Source organism: Pleurodeles waltl, chromosome 6, assembly GCF_031143425.1.
Source record: "Pleurodeles waltl isolate 20211129_DDA chromosome 6, aPleWal1.hap1.20221129, whole genome shotgun sequence".
Taxonomy (NCBI): domain Eukaryota; kingdom Metazoa; phylum Chordata; class Amphibia; order Caudata; family Salamandridae; genus Pleurodeles; species Pleurodeles waltl.
In genome coordinates this window covers 1,683,288,473-1,683,305,083 of record NC_090445.1, presented here as the reverse complement: position 1 = coordinate 1,683,305,083, position 16,611 = coordinate 1,683,288,473, and the positions used below count along the sequence as shown (strand labels likewise).

Sequence of the window (16,611 nt, the reverse complement as noted above, 5' to 3'; positions counted from 1 at the left end):
AAATTAACTTTGGGCTCGGAAGGCTGCTAAGTGAACTTTCTCTTCCCTATTTGCTCTAATATCTGATAACTTCTCGCTGTGCTCTGATGGCTATTAATTGAAGTTTATTTCCTTTGTGCTTTCTTTCAGGTGGGTGATCAGATGATATTGCTGCAGAACTGCTGGAGCGAGCTGCTGGTTTTCGACCATATTTACCGCCAGATTCAACATGGGAAGGAGAACAGCATACTCCTGGTCACAGGCCAAGAGGTAACAGGGATTCCTTTGTGGTGGTATTTCACAGAGCAGATGAAGCGCTCACATGAGTTTGATAAAATACACCCCTGATCTCTTAAGTACATATCACCATTCTCATCCACATATTTTCAAACCTAGAGCCAGTGCTTAATTTGAGACAGTGGTGTCCGGTGTGGGGCACCAGCACCTATTTTTGAGGGCTGGCACGTATTTTTCTGCCTCAAGTATTTACTGTGAGCAAAAGACACATATGAGAAATACGGGGGAATAGAAAAGCGAAAAAGCGCCTCAAAGGGAGAAAGCAGAAAGCTGCAAGAGTGAGATGAATGGTCAGGGAGGGGCTGTAAATGGATTAAAGAGGCCCGAGATGGCTTCAGGATCACACTGCCTCAGTATTCCTTGCTCGCACATTTAATTGAAGGATTTGCGTGTTTCAGGGGAGAGCTTTGGGCACCAGCATGTTGTTATTTACAAATTAAGCACAGCATGGAGCCTTATTAAGACAAAAATTGTTTGCATATCCGTTGCTCTTTCTTTGTGATTTTATGCTGCGGAAATTGGTTCATGTGTACAGAGTTACAATACTATTGGCACTTGTATATGAAAACAAATCTTATGGCCCATATTAGACAATGGACAGTTATCAATTGCAAAGACCACCTATCTTGGTAGCATGTTCCAGCAGAGAGAGATGCAGAAACTCAAACAGACGTAAGCAAATTATACTTGAAAAAGGGAGTTAAACAGCTTTGCTAAATATATGTTTCTAGAGTTTTCAAAGTTGATCTTGACATGTATCCACCAATAGGCACATCACGCACATGCGTCCGTGCACAACTGTCAGGTATGGTAAAAGCCCAATCACGTTTATCTCTAACACGTATGTGCACCGTGAAGCATTCAGGAGCACGGGCGGGTACTGTTACCCTCACCGATGAAGACAGCTCAAAGGGCACAAATAAGAGACTGCTATTGAACTTCAACACCAGTCGCATCACACATTTTGTGCAAGGTCCCAGACGGTGGCCCAGTAATGACCTGGTGACCGCTACCATGGAAAAATCTCTTTGATTAGTATGGAGGAGGCAACTACCCAACACACCAGCATAGGACCACTGTCTATTACTATACAAATATGGGAATTAAACATACTGCAGAGTCTGGTACCCTGACCATTCATAGAGCGATTAACCCTTGCTCCCCTGGGCCCAGAATAAATCACCCATGGTGGTTAACATCCCAAGACGTTATCCATGACATCACTATGTACGAACCAACACAGAAATACTTGGCATAAACTTCGGTCATTTTTCCACAAGCTGTGCCAAGAGATTACTCGGTGGATGCTTGTATTTACCACCATCTGGGGGTTGCCTGGCACATTGTATTTGTAACCCGAAGCTATTTACTGACACTTTACCAGTTATTAGGCCCCCTAGGATAATTTATGGAGCCTTTATCAAGCTCAGTGTGAATGAATCAGAGAGGTTCACCTGCATAAGTAGTCGCGGCTTGGCCCTTGAAGTTGGCAGGTGGATGTCAGACGTACAAGATTCAGGTAGTAGATTTATCTAATGGACAAGGACTGAAAGACAGACTTTTCATGGTGGGACAGTAAGCAGTTGTACCTTTACATTATCACCTCCAGGTCCGACAGAAAGGCGGTTGTAGGGCCTCTGCTTCATTGAAGTGGGATTGATGGTCTTTTACCCTTGACGGTGGTTGCACTCACACAACTTTAAAAATGTGACCTGGGAATGACCGACCAATCCTGGCATGCGGATTCCTCTTGAGCAAAGCAGGATTCGTGGCCTGCTACCTACCAAGGGTATTCCAACGTAAAATACATGACCAACAACTGAACAGTTCTGACATGAAGTCTGCTCCTCAAGCCTGCTGAAAACAGAATTTCAGATCATCTGATTCCAAAACTGTCAATAGAAAAGAGCTAGAACAACTTTAAGCATTCATTTAGACTTCATCCTATTTCATGATATTGTTTATTCTAAACTACAACAGCTCATTTTTTTTAAACATGGTTTTATATATTTTTCTATTTTCTCAACATAAATATAAAGTTTTTCTCATTCCAAATCAATTTGCACACCAGTCATTTGACCACACGAAGAGAATGGTGCAGTTTCTTACCCCTTTGCTTACTTGTTGGCTAACAGTACCACCGATTTTGAAAATTCTAAAGAGTTGGTGACTGTGTAGACTGGACAGTGGTCACCTTCCTCCCTATGGTGCTGAGGCACCCCTCTCCTTTTCAGCAGGTGTGGGGCTGATGGTCGTGATTAGCTTGCCAAGGCACGATAGGCTGTGTAGACCTCATTGAGGAGTACAGCAGTTGATGTGCTGTCTTGGAGCCCCAAGATTTATTTTTTCTTTAAATTGTCGATGAATATATTCATAGTGCCATCCTCAAATCCAGAGTGGTCCACAAGGTCAATTTTAGCCTTAAAGACATGGACCCAACCTGCAAATACATAACATTTGTAAATAAATACTGTGAGTGTGTCATCAGACCCTGGAGGACTCTTCATAGACTCCCTTCCCCATTTGCCTCTGCCAGCATAGGTCCTGCTGCTCACATCATGCATGCCATCTTTAAGCTTTAAACCCGACAGAGACTCAGGCCCTCATTACGAGTTTAGCGCGCGGCAGAGGCCGCCCACCAAACTCACACCACCATCAGGCCACCTTGCGGCCTGAACACTGCCGGCCCTATTAGGAGTTCCCTGGAGGGCGGAAACAGCGGCGCCAATGTGAGAGTGCGGCAGGTGCAGCAGCACCCGTCATGCTTTTTACTGCCCATAATTTGGGCAGTGGAAAGCATGACGGGGCTGCCCATGGGGCCCCTGCGCCCCCTTTCCACCAGCCTTTGCATGGTGGGGCTACCGCCATGCAAAGGCTGACAGAAAGGGAACTCATAATTCCCAGGGCAGCGCTGTAAGCAGCGCTGCTCCGGTGGATTACAACCGCCGAGACCGCCAGGCCGTCGACTGGTGGCAATCTGGCGGTGCCGGCGCTCCGACCATGGCAATTTCGCCACGGTCGTAATGTCACGGTTGGCCCGCCACTTTGGCGGCGGTCCGACCATGACTCTGGCGGTCTGGTAACCACCAGGGTCATAATGACGCCCTTAATCTTGAGTAATACAAAAGAAGGTTCTTTATTTATGTGTTTATCACTGTAGATATAGCTGGACTATCTTCTGTACTGAAGAGATAGTCTTTTTATTGTGTCTACAGTGCAATAGACCTAACAGAAAGACCGCCATTTAAATTGCCTAAAGTAGTCCTTCCATGACATTTATGGCATTAAAGGTTTATGAAAAATACTATAGTAGTTCAGTCTGGGACAGTGCTGTTGACACCGAGGATTGTCTCTAAACTCGTCTTTACTAATTCATGCAGAGACAGGCTGATGGATTTTCCTATCACATAAACACATTTGATAAATTCTGCAGTACAGGTAAATTAAAACATATGCCCAGAGTTTTCTATGATACGCAGCAGAGAGACAGGTCAGTTTCTGGTGTCAGGTCGTTCAGTGGTGTTATGAACTGAGTTATGGTACTAAATAACCCATGAGTAGCTTAGGTGCTTCTGGTAGCTATCCTAAGTTAAGTTGCTTTCCTGTGTGTGGTTCAGTCTACTAAATGAGAAGCTTTTACTTGCTTGATTATATCTAATGCTCTTAAAATTAACAAGCATATATTCATGAAATAGTTGTGGAGTAGATTTCCAAACATTCTGCACTCGGTTAGCATCACAAAAGTGACGCTAACCAGCAAAAACATTTTTTTCTAATTTACTTTCGAGTGCAAATCTTGTTTTGCACAGGAAGGTACACTAAAAGTAACGCAAAGCAGTTCTTCACGCCAAGAGGGCCCTGCATTGGTGGTACACGGGCATTCTCATGCAACCACACAAAGCCCTATCTACAAACAATAGTAGACTGGGTTTTGCACAAAACGTTAATGCCGTTTGAAAGGAGCCCATAAAAGGAGAAATGTTTTAATTTCTTCTTTCTTTTCTGACTTTGTATTTGTGCTGCACTGTGCAGCACACATACAAAGTAGGAAAAGTTTTAAAGTGTGCCTAAGCATAGTATTTTATACTGGAAGGGATATACCCTTGAAGTGCAAAACCTATGTAGGCTCACGCGCACACCCTTGCACTATAGCGCATAGATGTGTGTGTGTGGCACACGTCAGCTAGACTCTGCCGGTGCTAGGGAGCGGAGAGAGCCTTATCTCTGTAGATATGGTGCTCCCCTGCTCCTTCCTTGTCATGCAGCGCAGGATTTTTGGCTGCTGCGCTCTGTGCCTGTTTTGTAAATCTGAGCCAGTGTATTTTCAGAATTCATAGGCTGTTTGGGGAAAAAAGGCTGAATTTCCAAAATGTATTTAAAGCTGATATTTGAGTGATAAATCATTCAGCTTTGCGAAGACTTTTTCCTAAAATTTTAGAATTGGTGCAGGAACATTGTTCACATGGCTGTTGGATACTCTCCGCATAGAGGGATTCCAAACTGATGAAGCCTTTTTCCCATTGCTGCTGCAGCCATTCCTGATATACTCAGGTTATCACTGCCGGCACTCTTGCATATGGTGCCACTAATGGAATCCTGTCTGATGCAGTGTCAATGACATCACTAATAACGTCACTAATACTAAGTGTAGCTCTTACCACAGAAAAGGTTGGAGACCCCTTATCTACCCAAACATCAAATGCCACCTTTTGGTCACACTTGCTTTACCCCAAGCCTTGACTTGGTATTTCCAAGGCAAGTATTCCCTGTAGAAGATGCACCATTTGCTTAAAGCTCTGCGTTTAAAAAAACAGCAGTCTCCCCCTCTTTAGACTGTTCCTAGGGGGGCTCTGCTCCACAGAGGCAAATGAGATGGAGCAGTGGCCTCATATATTGTTCTGCTGAGAGTACTTCACACAGGCTGGCCCCGCTCACAGCATCAACAGGCACTTCTGAAGACAAGACACAGGAGTTGTACTCCAGTTTCACCATCTTCAAAAGAGGTTAAGTGCCTGCTGGGAACAGCTAAGTTGTACTAGAAAGTACAACAAAGACATCGGTAAATGCTTCACAAAGTGTCATTCTTCTTTGAAGTCACAATTAATAGTATTCTGTAGCTAGGAATGATGCGTGTCGCCCTGTTGTCAAGAAAACCACAAATATTTTCAGGTTTCCTATATCTGCAAATGTAGTATACGGAGAGCATGATGGAGAGATGCTCCCAATGCTTGCTTTAAACGCGCCTACTGGTCCAGAAAAACTAGACAACCGACTTGATATTTCCCAACGTCCCCTTTTTTCTTCGTTTATTTTGTTTGTCTTATAGGGTTGGGTAAGATATTCTGTTCTGTCAATGGAATTGATGGGATTTTGCCGCTCTGTGTGACTGTTGTAACATGGAGTTCTGGCCAAATTCCACCAATCGTCTCATGGTGGAATTTTTCTCTCACATATGCACCAAAATTGTACATAGGCGGGTGAGGTTTAGCATCCCCTAACATGATTTACAGTCGCTAGAGGACATTCAGCAAGATTTTTCTAATGCAAGTGGTTACAGGACTAGGCCAAACTGGGAACCCAGAGAAGCCCCAGCAGCTTTTGCCAGAACAGCCCCCATAGGGTGCATAGGAACTGACCCTGACCACTACAATGGGGCTCAGTGGCGCGGTCTTCCCCCACAATTTTTTTTAAAAAGTGTAAAAAATGGTGCATTCTACAATGCATTTTTCATTATATATTCCATTGTATTAGTTTGTTTTTTAAAGCATAGTAAATGATGACCTTAAAGAGCACAAGTATATGGCAATTATTAAGGCTTCAGTGCTTCCCTCACCATCACCCTCGAACAGTGCCTCTCATCTCTCCATAGTCCCTCTCTCATGTCTTGCATTTGTTTTATAGCGCCTCTCTTACCAGCGTGGAGCTTTGGAGGACTTTACATCATACACACATACAGAGACATATGTGTGTAAATCAGTGCATAGAAAATGTTGTAAAGGGGACTAAAAGTTGTAGCATTCACGTCATCCATACTGGTAGGCATATTTTAAATCTGCTTGGTCTGGGAAAGCATAAATTCAGGACACAGGACGTAGCCCAGTGGTTAAGGTTGACATGGTAATAACAATTCATTTCCAAACAAACAAACTCTTTTTAGCAATATTAGTACAATCAAAGACTAGGCAAAAAACATAACATTCTAACTTGTACCATGCAGTTTGCATGCAGCTCTTTGATAGCAGTTCCTAGCTTACTGTGCTAGATTATGATTGTAACTTATGAACATATGGATCACTTCGACAGAAGCCGAAACCCACTGAGCTATGCACATTACATTGAAGTACGGTTCTGTAATCTGCAGAGTACACATTCTTTAAAGCAGGCACATTAACCCTCTGCGCTACCTTAGAAGAGTCAAAACTGCCACTAGAGGAGATCTCTCTCCAGCAGGTAGATTTATCGACAGAGTTATCTTGCCACTGTTATTGCTACCTGAAAACTGTTGGATATAGAAGGAACTCTACAGTGCTTTTGAAACTGCTGCACTGCTACAGAACTGCCCCCACGACAAAAGCAGGCCCCTCACCCTCTCAACCTCTCTGCGAAATGTCCAATGCCTGCTACAGCCAGTCTGACCTTGTTGCAGGCAGTCTTGGGTGATTGTTGGTGGTTGTGACCGTTTGCTGTCAAAAAGCAGCCACTTGAGTAGAAAATCTACTTGAGCTGAAGCAGAAGCAAAGTCAATCCAAGTAGCTGCGCCCTCATGTGCACCGCATGGTGCGTTTCGCTGTTTCCGTGTGAAACACGCTGTTGGCACTAAATCACAGTCTGAGCAGCGCAACGTGCCTATTTCTGCCCGTTGTGCAAACTCTTCGGAATTTCTCTGAATTTTTTGGAATTTTACGAATTTTCCCCACCGCGACTTTTTTTTACCTTTCTTATTTTTATTCTTTATTAATGTTTCTACCGTTATTCCTTGTGTTTCGCTTTTCTCTGTTCTTGCTCTAAATCCCTGTTTAATTTAAGTTGTCTAGTTTTCAATAATTCTACTTGTCATCTTTTTTCTCTCAATGCACTTTCCTTTCTTCCATGATTCCTTTCCATAGCAGTCTTCATTACTTGTCTTCTTCTTGACATGTATGTTCTTGTTCCTCTTTCATCTTTCTTTCAGACTTTCCTCCTTATATTTAATTCTTGCTTTTGCATTGCTTCTAGTTTCCTAATTGTAATAAATGTGCTGTCTGTCTTTCCCTTGCTCCCTCCACTGGCCCCTACCTCATGCCCTCCCTCCCACGATTACTCCGCCTCTTCATGCTTCCTTCTTTCACTCCCTATTACTTCTCGGTCTCTACCCCTTCCCTACTTCTCTGTCTTCTTCCTCCCATCTCTTCCTCTTTACCTGCCACATTTATTTTTCCCTTCATTCCCACATTTCTTCTCTCCCTTACTCATCTCTCCATGCCTCCCTCCCTTAATCCCATCCACCTTCCTTTGCCATTCCCTCCTCTCCTCCTTCCTCCTTTTATTCACTTCTTATTGTCTTTCTTCTTTCTCACCCTCCTTGCCCTTGGAGCTTGCCCAGTTAATGCACCCCTTTCTTCTTCATTTTTCTCTCCCATCCAGCTCTGCCCTCCCTTTAATCCTTCTATTCTTTCTTTCCCCTCTGTGTTCTTTTCCTCTTTCCTTCCTTTCTCACTCCCACGGACTCTCCATCTTCCCTATCACCTTCTTCCCATTTAACTTACCTTCTCTCCATTGGGTCCTTCCATCCTTTCTTTTCCATTCCACATTCTCTTCTTTTCCTCTCTCACATCTTCCCTCCTCCCTTTGTTTCCTCCCTATATGGCTTCCTTTCCTTCCTCTCTCTTTCCAGCTCTCCTCCCTACCTCATACCAGTGTCCTCCTTTCCAACTTCATAGTTCTTTCATTTTAGACATTTATTTTGGTCTCCTGTCTTTGCCCCCAAATCCATATAATGAAAGCAGCAAACAGCTTCTTTTGTGAAGGGTTAGATTATCCTTCCCGGCCACAGGGAAAGGCTGGATTATTATTCGGGTACACACTGAACACAGCAGACCTCCCGTACTCTATCATTTTGAAGTAACATTTTGTATAAAGAAATTCATGTTATGCTGAAAACTATATGCAAACAAGCATTGCAAAGCAAAAAGGTCTTTCCGTTTTTGGCCTAATGTTGTTGCCAGTGTTTTAGTTCCTAATGCTGCACCACAGGAGCCCGGATAGGCGCAACGCTGCAACCGTATCATTCTATAGTTGTACACACCGTGCTTAATTTGAGCCGGTGGGTGCAGGTGGGGCCCAGAACAGAACCATGTTTCCTTAACAGACTGATGCAGAGCAAAAGAAAGACAATAAAGGGGGGAAAAAGAACAAAGACAAATACAGAAATAAGTGACAAAGGGAGAAAACAGGGATTAGAAGAACCTGAAAAGAGGGAGATAAATAGGCAGGGAGAGTGGTGGAGGATTAATGACGGGGCATGCATTTTAATCAAGACTACAAAGCCTGGGTATTCGGCACTCCGACCTCCGATAGTGGGAGGGAAAGCATATCAGAGCTTGGATGGAGAGATGAGGGAGTGGCATGGCGAGCACAAGGCGGTGGGTGTTTGGAGGGCAAGCAGCGCACACGGGAAAGAGCTAAAAAAAAAAGGCACTTATGGAGTGCTGGAAAAAAATGAAAAAAGTAGTTCTTTGAATGTGAGCCGTGGAAGGATACAGTACATCCAATTGAAGGGATCGTAAAGAGAGTATGCTTTAGTGAAGGGACAAACAGGAGAAGAGGAAGGCAAGCAATCAGATAAGAAGCAGGCAAACAAGAGTGACAATTAGCCATCCAATAGCAAGCGGCGGGATCCAATCTCCCTGTAAGTTTTTGGTATTGTGTAGGAGTAAACCTCCACCCATTTTGACAGTTATAGATGGACTATGGGAAGGCTTGTGAATACCCACAAATATCTTTATAGTTGTTCTGAAGTTTACCAAAACATCTCACCCTGGAATACCCACCACCCTTCCTGGAGAGAAGGCTTACTCACACGAAAACATTGTTGCTAGTAAACATGTACACCTTTTGCGAAGAAAATTCTGCAAAAATCGCTATGCAGGTTAAGTCAATCCCATTCCATGAGACTTGTTTAGATAAGCTGTGTGATATTAGTGAAAATTAACTTCCTGCTTGGAGAAAAAAAAACACTACATGGGTGTAGGCAAAGGAGGACCTTTAAACCTTTCAAAATACCTGACCTCCACCACCCTCCCCAGACTCCCCCCCACCCCTTCCTCTCCAGACCCCCCCTTCATACATGCCCCTCCCTTCACACACGCACACACACATACACCCATTCCCACATTCATCCATGCATGCATACATCCATACACACACACACATCCGCACTCACTTACATACATAAATGCAGATACGCATTCACACAACACAACATACACGCACTCACACCTCCAGACATGCACGCACATACAACACGCAACACACACTTGCATACACGCATGCACAGACATGCACACAACCCCCCCACACACACAAAACACCCAAAAACCCCCTCCCCGGTATGAGCACCCACTTACCTTTGTGTAGAGAGTCCTCCGGCAGGAGACGGGGCGGGGCGCTGCTGCCAACAGCAGCGTCCGCCAGTAGAACACTGCCAGGCCGTATTATTTCTCTTAATATGGCTGCCGGCAGTCTACTGGGGTGGCGCTGCTGCTGGCAGAAACACCACCTTACCGCCATCCGCCGGCATGGCCACAGCTGGATTTCTGCCATCCTTCTGGCGGAAATCCGGCTGTGGTAATAATACGGCGGACGGCTGGTAACTGGCGGTCTTTTGGCGGCCATCGCCGCAGCGGTAGGCGGTTTTTACTGACAATATCATAATGAGGGCCTAAGTGGTTACCCTGTTAAATTAGCATGGGTCTGGTTCTCCTGTGTCTATGCAGTAATCACTGGATATAAAAAGCTCTTGATGTATCAGCTGCCAATCGGCTGTTCTCAATTTTCCTGTTCATGGTCTCTCTTTCTAAACCCACAGGTCTTTCCACCAGTGACATGTCTATCGAGTGGGGTAATCTCTCTGGAGGTCAACCAACAGAACATTGCATTGGTTGAGCTTTGAACTAATCAAGGCTCTGCCCATCTAACCGCTGTCTTTTAATGACAAGTTTTGCATGTTCCACCACATGTGAAGCTCTAGACAGTCCCACATCTTGTATCACACCCAGGTCATTAGCCTTGTGTTGTCATGCAATGTTCCTAAAGAAGAAGTACACATGCTTATCTGGAGCCGGCTCCTCTGCATCTGCCCTCAATGCTACCAGGAAACCAACGGTGGGCTTTAAAAGTGGAACAATTGCTTGTGTGTGCTAATGGCTAGATTTTAAGCAAACTCCCGTAGAATTTACTATTAGGTGGAAGCTACACATGTTACATAATCCTACCAGTACTGATATATATTTTCCAGTATGTACACCAAAATGTGCAAGTGTACATTTCTCATGTCTCTACACAAAACACAAAATTGGGACTCTGCAATTTACTGTATGACTGCATGTGTGAGTGTGTGTGTGTGTGTCTGTGTATGGAAAATGTCACTTACCCAGTGTACATCTGTTCGTGGCATTAGTCGCTGCAGATTCACATGCTGTGCACATCCCGCCATCTGGTGTTGGGCTCGGAGTGTTACAAGTTGTTTTTCTTCGAAGAAGTCTTTTCGAGTCACGAGATCGAGGGACTCCTCCCATTTCGGCTCCATTGCGCATGGGCGTCGACTCCATCTTAGATTGTTTTCCCCCGCAGAGGGTGAGGTAGGAGTTGTATATGCTAGTAATAGTGCCCATGCAATGGAGTGAATACGTATGTACATAATGTAGTTTAAAGTAATATATATATTTACAAATATACAGATGTTCAAGATCAACTTCTAAACGGCTACAGGCTCCCGGGGAGGCGGGTGGGCGCATGTGAATCTGCAGCGACTAATGCCACGAACAGATGTACACAGGGTAAGTGACATTTTCCGTTCGATGGCATGTGTAGCTGCAGATACACATGCTGTGCATAGACTAGTAAGCAGTTATCTCCCCAAAAGCGGTGGTTCAGCCTGTAGGAGTTGAAGTTGTCTGAAACAATGTTCTTAGTACAGCTTGACCTACTGTGGCTTGTTGTGCAGTTAACACATCTACACAGTAGTGCTTGGTAAATGTATGAGGCGTAGACCATGTTGCTGCCTTACATATTTCAGTCATTGGAATATTTCCTAGAAAGGCCATGGTAGCACCTTTCTTTCTGGTTGAGTGTGCCTTTGGTGTAATAGGCAGGTCTCTTTTAGCTTTAAGATAGCAGGTTTGAATGCACTTAACTATCCATCTAACAATGCCTTTCTTAGAAATTGGATTTCCTCTATGAGGTTTTTGGAAAGCAATAAATAATTGTTTTGTTTTGCGAATTAGTTTTGTTCTGTCAATGTAGTACATTAACGCTCTTTTGATGTCCAATGTATGTAGTGCTCTTTCCGCTACAGAGTCTGGCTGTGGGAAGAACACTGGTAATTCTACAGTTTTATTTAAGTGGAACGGTGATATGACTTTTGGTAAAAATTTAGGATTTGTTCGTAGAACTACTTTATGCTTGTGTATCTGAATAAATGGTTCTTGTATGGTAAATGCTTGAATCTTACTTACTCTTCTTAAAGATGTGATAGCAATTAAAAATGCAACTTTCCATGTTAAGTATTGCATTTCACAAGAGTGCATGGGCTCAAAAGGTGGACCCATGAGTCGTGTTAAGACAATGTTAAGGTTCCATGAAGGAACTGGTGGTGTTCTTGGTGGTATAATTCTCTTTAGACCTTCCATAAATGCTTTTATGACTGGTATTCTAAATAGAGAAGTTGAGTGCTTAATTTGCAGGTAAGCTGAAATTTCTGTAAGATGTATTTTAATGGAAGAGAAAGCTAGCTTTGATTTTTGCAAATGTAGTAAGTATCCTACGATGTCTTTGGCAGATGCGTGTAAGGGTTGAATTTGATTGTTGTGGCAGTAATATACAAATCTTTTCCACTTATTTGCATAGCAATGTCTAGTTGTAGGTTTCCTAGCTTGTTTTATGACCTCCATACATTCCTGTGTAAGGTCTAAATGTCCGAACTCTAGGACTTCAGGAGCCAGATTGCTAGATTCAGAGATGCTGGATTTGGGTGCCTGATCTGTTGTTTGTGTTGCGTTAACAGATCTGGTATGTTTGGTAGCTTGACATGAGGCACTACTGAGAGGTCTAGTAGTGTTGTGTACCAAGGTTGCCTTGCCCATGTTGGTGCTATTAGTATGAGTTTGAGTTTGTTTTGACTCAGCTTGTTTACTAGATATGGAAGGAGTGGGAGAGGGGGAAAAGCGTAAGCAAATATCCCTGACCAACTCATCCATAACGCATTGCCCTTAGACTGATCTTGTGGGTACCTGGATGCGAAGTTTTGGCATTTTGCGTTTTCCTTTGTTGCAAATAGATCTATTTGTGGCGTTCCCCAACTTTGGAAGTAAGTATTCAGTATTTGGGGGTGAATCTCCCATTCGTGGATCTGTTGGTGATCCCGAGAAAGATTGTCCGCTAGCTGGTTCTGAATTCCTGGAATAAATTGTGCTATTAGGCAAATGTGGTTGTGAATCGCCCAATGCCACATTTTCTGTGCCAGGAGACACAACTGTGTTGAGTGTGTGCCTCCCTGTTTGTTTAGGTAATACATCGTTGTCATGTTGTCTGTTTTGACAAGGATGTGTTTGTAGCTTATTATGGGTTGAAATGCTTTCAGCGCTAGAAATACTGCCAGTAGTTCTAGGTGATTTATGTGAAACTGTCTTTGCTGAGTGTCCCATTGTCCCTGGATGCTGTGTTGATTGAGGTGTGCTCCCCACCCTATCCTGGAGGCATCTGTTGTTATTACGTATTGTGGCACTGGGTCTTGGAAAGGCCGCCCCTGGTTTAAATTTATACTGTACCACCATTGAAGCGAGGTGTATGTTTGGCGGTCTACCAACACCAGATCTAGAATTTGACCCTGTGCCTGTGACCACTGTGATGCTAGGCACTGTTGTAAGGGCCGCATGTGCAACCTTGCGTTTGGGACAATGGCTATGCATAAGGACATCATGCCTAGGAGTTTCATTACCTTTTTGACTTGTATTTTTTGATTTGGATACATGGCCTGTATTACATTGTGAAATGCCTGAACCCTTTGTGGGCTTGGCGTGGCAATCCCTTTTACTGTGTTGATTGTCGCTCCTAAGTATTGCTGTGTTTGACGCGGCAGAAGGTGTGACTTGGTGTAGTTGATTGAGAAACCTAGTTTGTGGAGGGTTTGTATGACATACTTTGTGTGTTTTGAACACCGTTCTAGCGTGTTTGTTTTGATTAACCAATCGTCTAGGTACGGGAACACATGTATTTGCTGCCTTCTGATATGTGCAGCTACGACTGCTAGGCATTTTGTAAAAACTCTTGGCGCAGTTGTTATTCAGAACGGCAACACCTTGAATTGGTAGTGTACTCCTTGGAATACAAACCTTAAGTACTTTCTGTGTGAAGGATGTATCGGTATATGGAAATATGCATCCTTTAGGTCTAGTGTTGTCATGTAGTCTTGTTGTTTGAGCCATGGGATTACGTCTTGTAATGTCACCATGTGAAAGTGATCTGATTTGATGTAGGTATTTAATGTTCTGAGATCTAATATAGGTCTCAGACTCTTGTCTTTTTTGGGTATGAGAAAGTACAGAGAGTAAACTCCTGTTCCTTTCTGTTGGTTTGGTACTAATTCTATTGCTTCTTTTTGTAGCAACGCCTGAACTTCTAGTCCTATAAGATCTATATGTTGTTTTGACATATTGTGTGTTTTCGGTGGGACGTTTGGAGGGAATTTGAGAAATTCTATGCAATAACCATGCTGGATAATTGCCAGGACCCAAGTATCTGTTGTTATTTCCTCCCAATGTTTGTAAAACTTGCTTAGTCTCCCCCCCACAGGTGTTATGTGTTGGGGATGTGTGACTTGTAAGTCACTGCTTATTTTGAGGAGTTTTGGGACTTTGGAACTTTCCTCTATTTTTTTGGAACTGTCCCCCTCTATATTGTCCCCGAAAACTTCCACGCAGATATTGGCTCTGATAAGTGGGCCTTGTTTGTGAGGTCGTGGGTTCTGTGCTTTGCCCTCGAAACTGTGTTTTTCGAAATGTGCCTCTGCTCTGTGGGGAGTAGAGTGCGCCCATGGCTTTGGCCGTGTCAGTGTCCTTCTTAAGTTTTTCGATAGAAGTGTCCACCTCCGGCCCAAACAACTGCTGTCCGTTAAATGGCATATTGAGCACAGCTTGCTGTATTTCTGGTTTAAATCCTGATGTACGCAGCCGTGCATGTCTCCTTATTGTCACTGCTGTGTTGACAGTTCTAGCAGCTGTGTCTGCACATCCATAGCTGACCGTATCTGATTGTTGGAGATACTCTGTCCTTCTTCAACTACTTGCTGTGCTCTTTTGTGGAACTCCTTGGGCAAATGTTCTATTAAATGTTGCATTTCGTCCCAATGAGCCCTATCATATCTGGCCAACAAAGCCTGTGAATTTGCAATACGCCACTGGTTTGCTGCCTGTGCCGCCACCCTTTTGCCTGCTGCGTCGAATTTGCGACTTTCCTTATCTGGAGGTGGTGCATCTCCTGAAGTATGTGAGTTTGCTCTTTTGCGAGCTGCCCCTACCACAACTGAGTCCGGTGTTAGGTGTTGTGTGATGTACATGGGGTCTGTTGGTGGCGGTTTATATTTTTTCTCCACTCTTGGAGTAATGGTCCTTCCTTTTACAGGCTCCTGAAACACTTGTTTGGAGTGTTTGAGCATCCCAGGTAGCATGGGAAGACTCTGTTACTGGCTGTGTGTGGACGACAGTGTATTAAATAGGAAGTCGTCTTCAATGGGCTCTACATGTAGGCTGACATTATGAAATGCCGCTGCCCTCGACACCACTTGTGCGTAGGCTGTACTATCTTCTGGTGGCGACGGTCTAGCTGGATAACAGTCAGGACTATTATCTGACACTGGTGCATCATAAAGGTCCCATGCGTCAGGGTCATCTTGACTCATCCCTGTGTGGGTCGGGGATTGCATCATAGGTGGAATGGCTACCGGTGATGGTTGCGGAGAGCATTGGGGAGATGGTGGCGGGGTTACTTGTTTAGCCACCTTTGCCTGTGGCTGCTTGTCTTTCTCCTGGAAGGCAAGTTTACGTTTCATCCTAATAGGAGGGAGAGTGCTGATCTTTCCCGTTTCTTTTTGGATGTGGAGCCGTCCTTGGGTGTAGTCCGGCTCCATTGCCTCTAATTCCTGTCCAAATGTATGTTTTTTCATTTGTGAGGACAGTCCTTGTTCCTCTGTGTAGGAACTTGATTTCGGTTCCGAAGCCGGATGTTTCTGTATCGAAACCTTTTCGGCTACTTTTTTCGGTTCTGATGAAACCTTTTTTGTTTTCAGCGTCGTGGTCTCTCGGTGCCGACTCATTTCGGTGCCGCTGTCTCAGTGCCGAACCTGCTCGGAGCCACTATCTCGAGCCTGAGATTGCTGTGTGGCGGTATCTCGACCGGATTCGGATGACTTTGCCACCAGCGTGCCCTTTTTCGGTGCCGATGATCGGTCACCTATTTTTCGGGTTAAGCCATGGCCTGTTGGCAGTGGCGTCCCCTGGGCTTTTGTTGTCTTCTCGTGAGTTTTATGTTTCGACGTCTTACTCACGGTTTTTGGCGTTTCTTTGGGATCGAGCTCGCCCGAGTCCGATTCATGGATGGAAAAGCTTTCTTCTTCCTCCTGGAAACGCCCTTGTCCTGTCGGCGCAGACGCCATCTGCAGTCTTTTTGCTCTTCGGTCTCTTAATGTCTTCCTCGACCGAAACGCTCGACAGGCTTCACAGGTATCCTCCTTGTGCTCTGGTGACAGACACAAGTTACAGACCAGATGCTGATCTGTATATGGATACTTGTTATGGCATTTTGGGCAGAATCGGAATGGGGTCGGTTCCATCAGCCTTGAAGAGACACGTGGCCGGGCCGACCAGGCCCCGACGGGGGGATCGAAAAAACCCCAAAGGGCCACCGGAGCTCTTCAAAAGTCGGTGTTGATCTGTTATAACTAACCCGATACCGAACGCAAACAATACCGACGATTTTTCCGAGATTCTAACTAACTTTCCGACCCGAAACACGGAGCAAAAAGGAACACGTCCGAACCCGATGGCGGAAATAAAACAAACTAAGATGGAGTCGAAGCCCATG

The 16,611-nt window shown here is 44.4% G+C and overlaps 1 protein-coding gene across 1 annotated transcript in view; it reads left to right on the top strand.

The window, feature by feature from the left end:
- Nucleotides 1-16,611, top strand: part of NR5A1 (nuclear receptor subfamily 5 group A member 1) — a 310,911-nt gene that overhangs the window by 233,314 nt on the left and 60,986 nt on the right. The window contains exon 5 of the mRNA XM_069242538.1: nt 130-249. Coding sequence (XP_069098639.1) covers nt 130-249 — 120 coding nt within the window. The remainder of the gene's footprint in view (nt 1-129; nt 250-16,611) is intronic.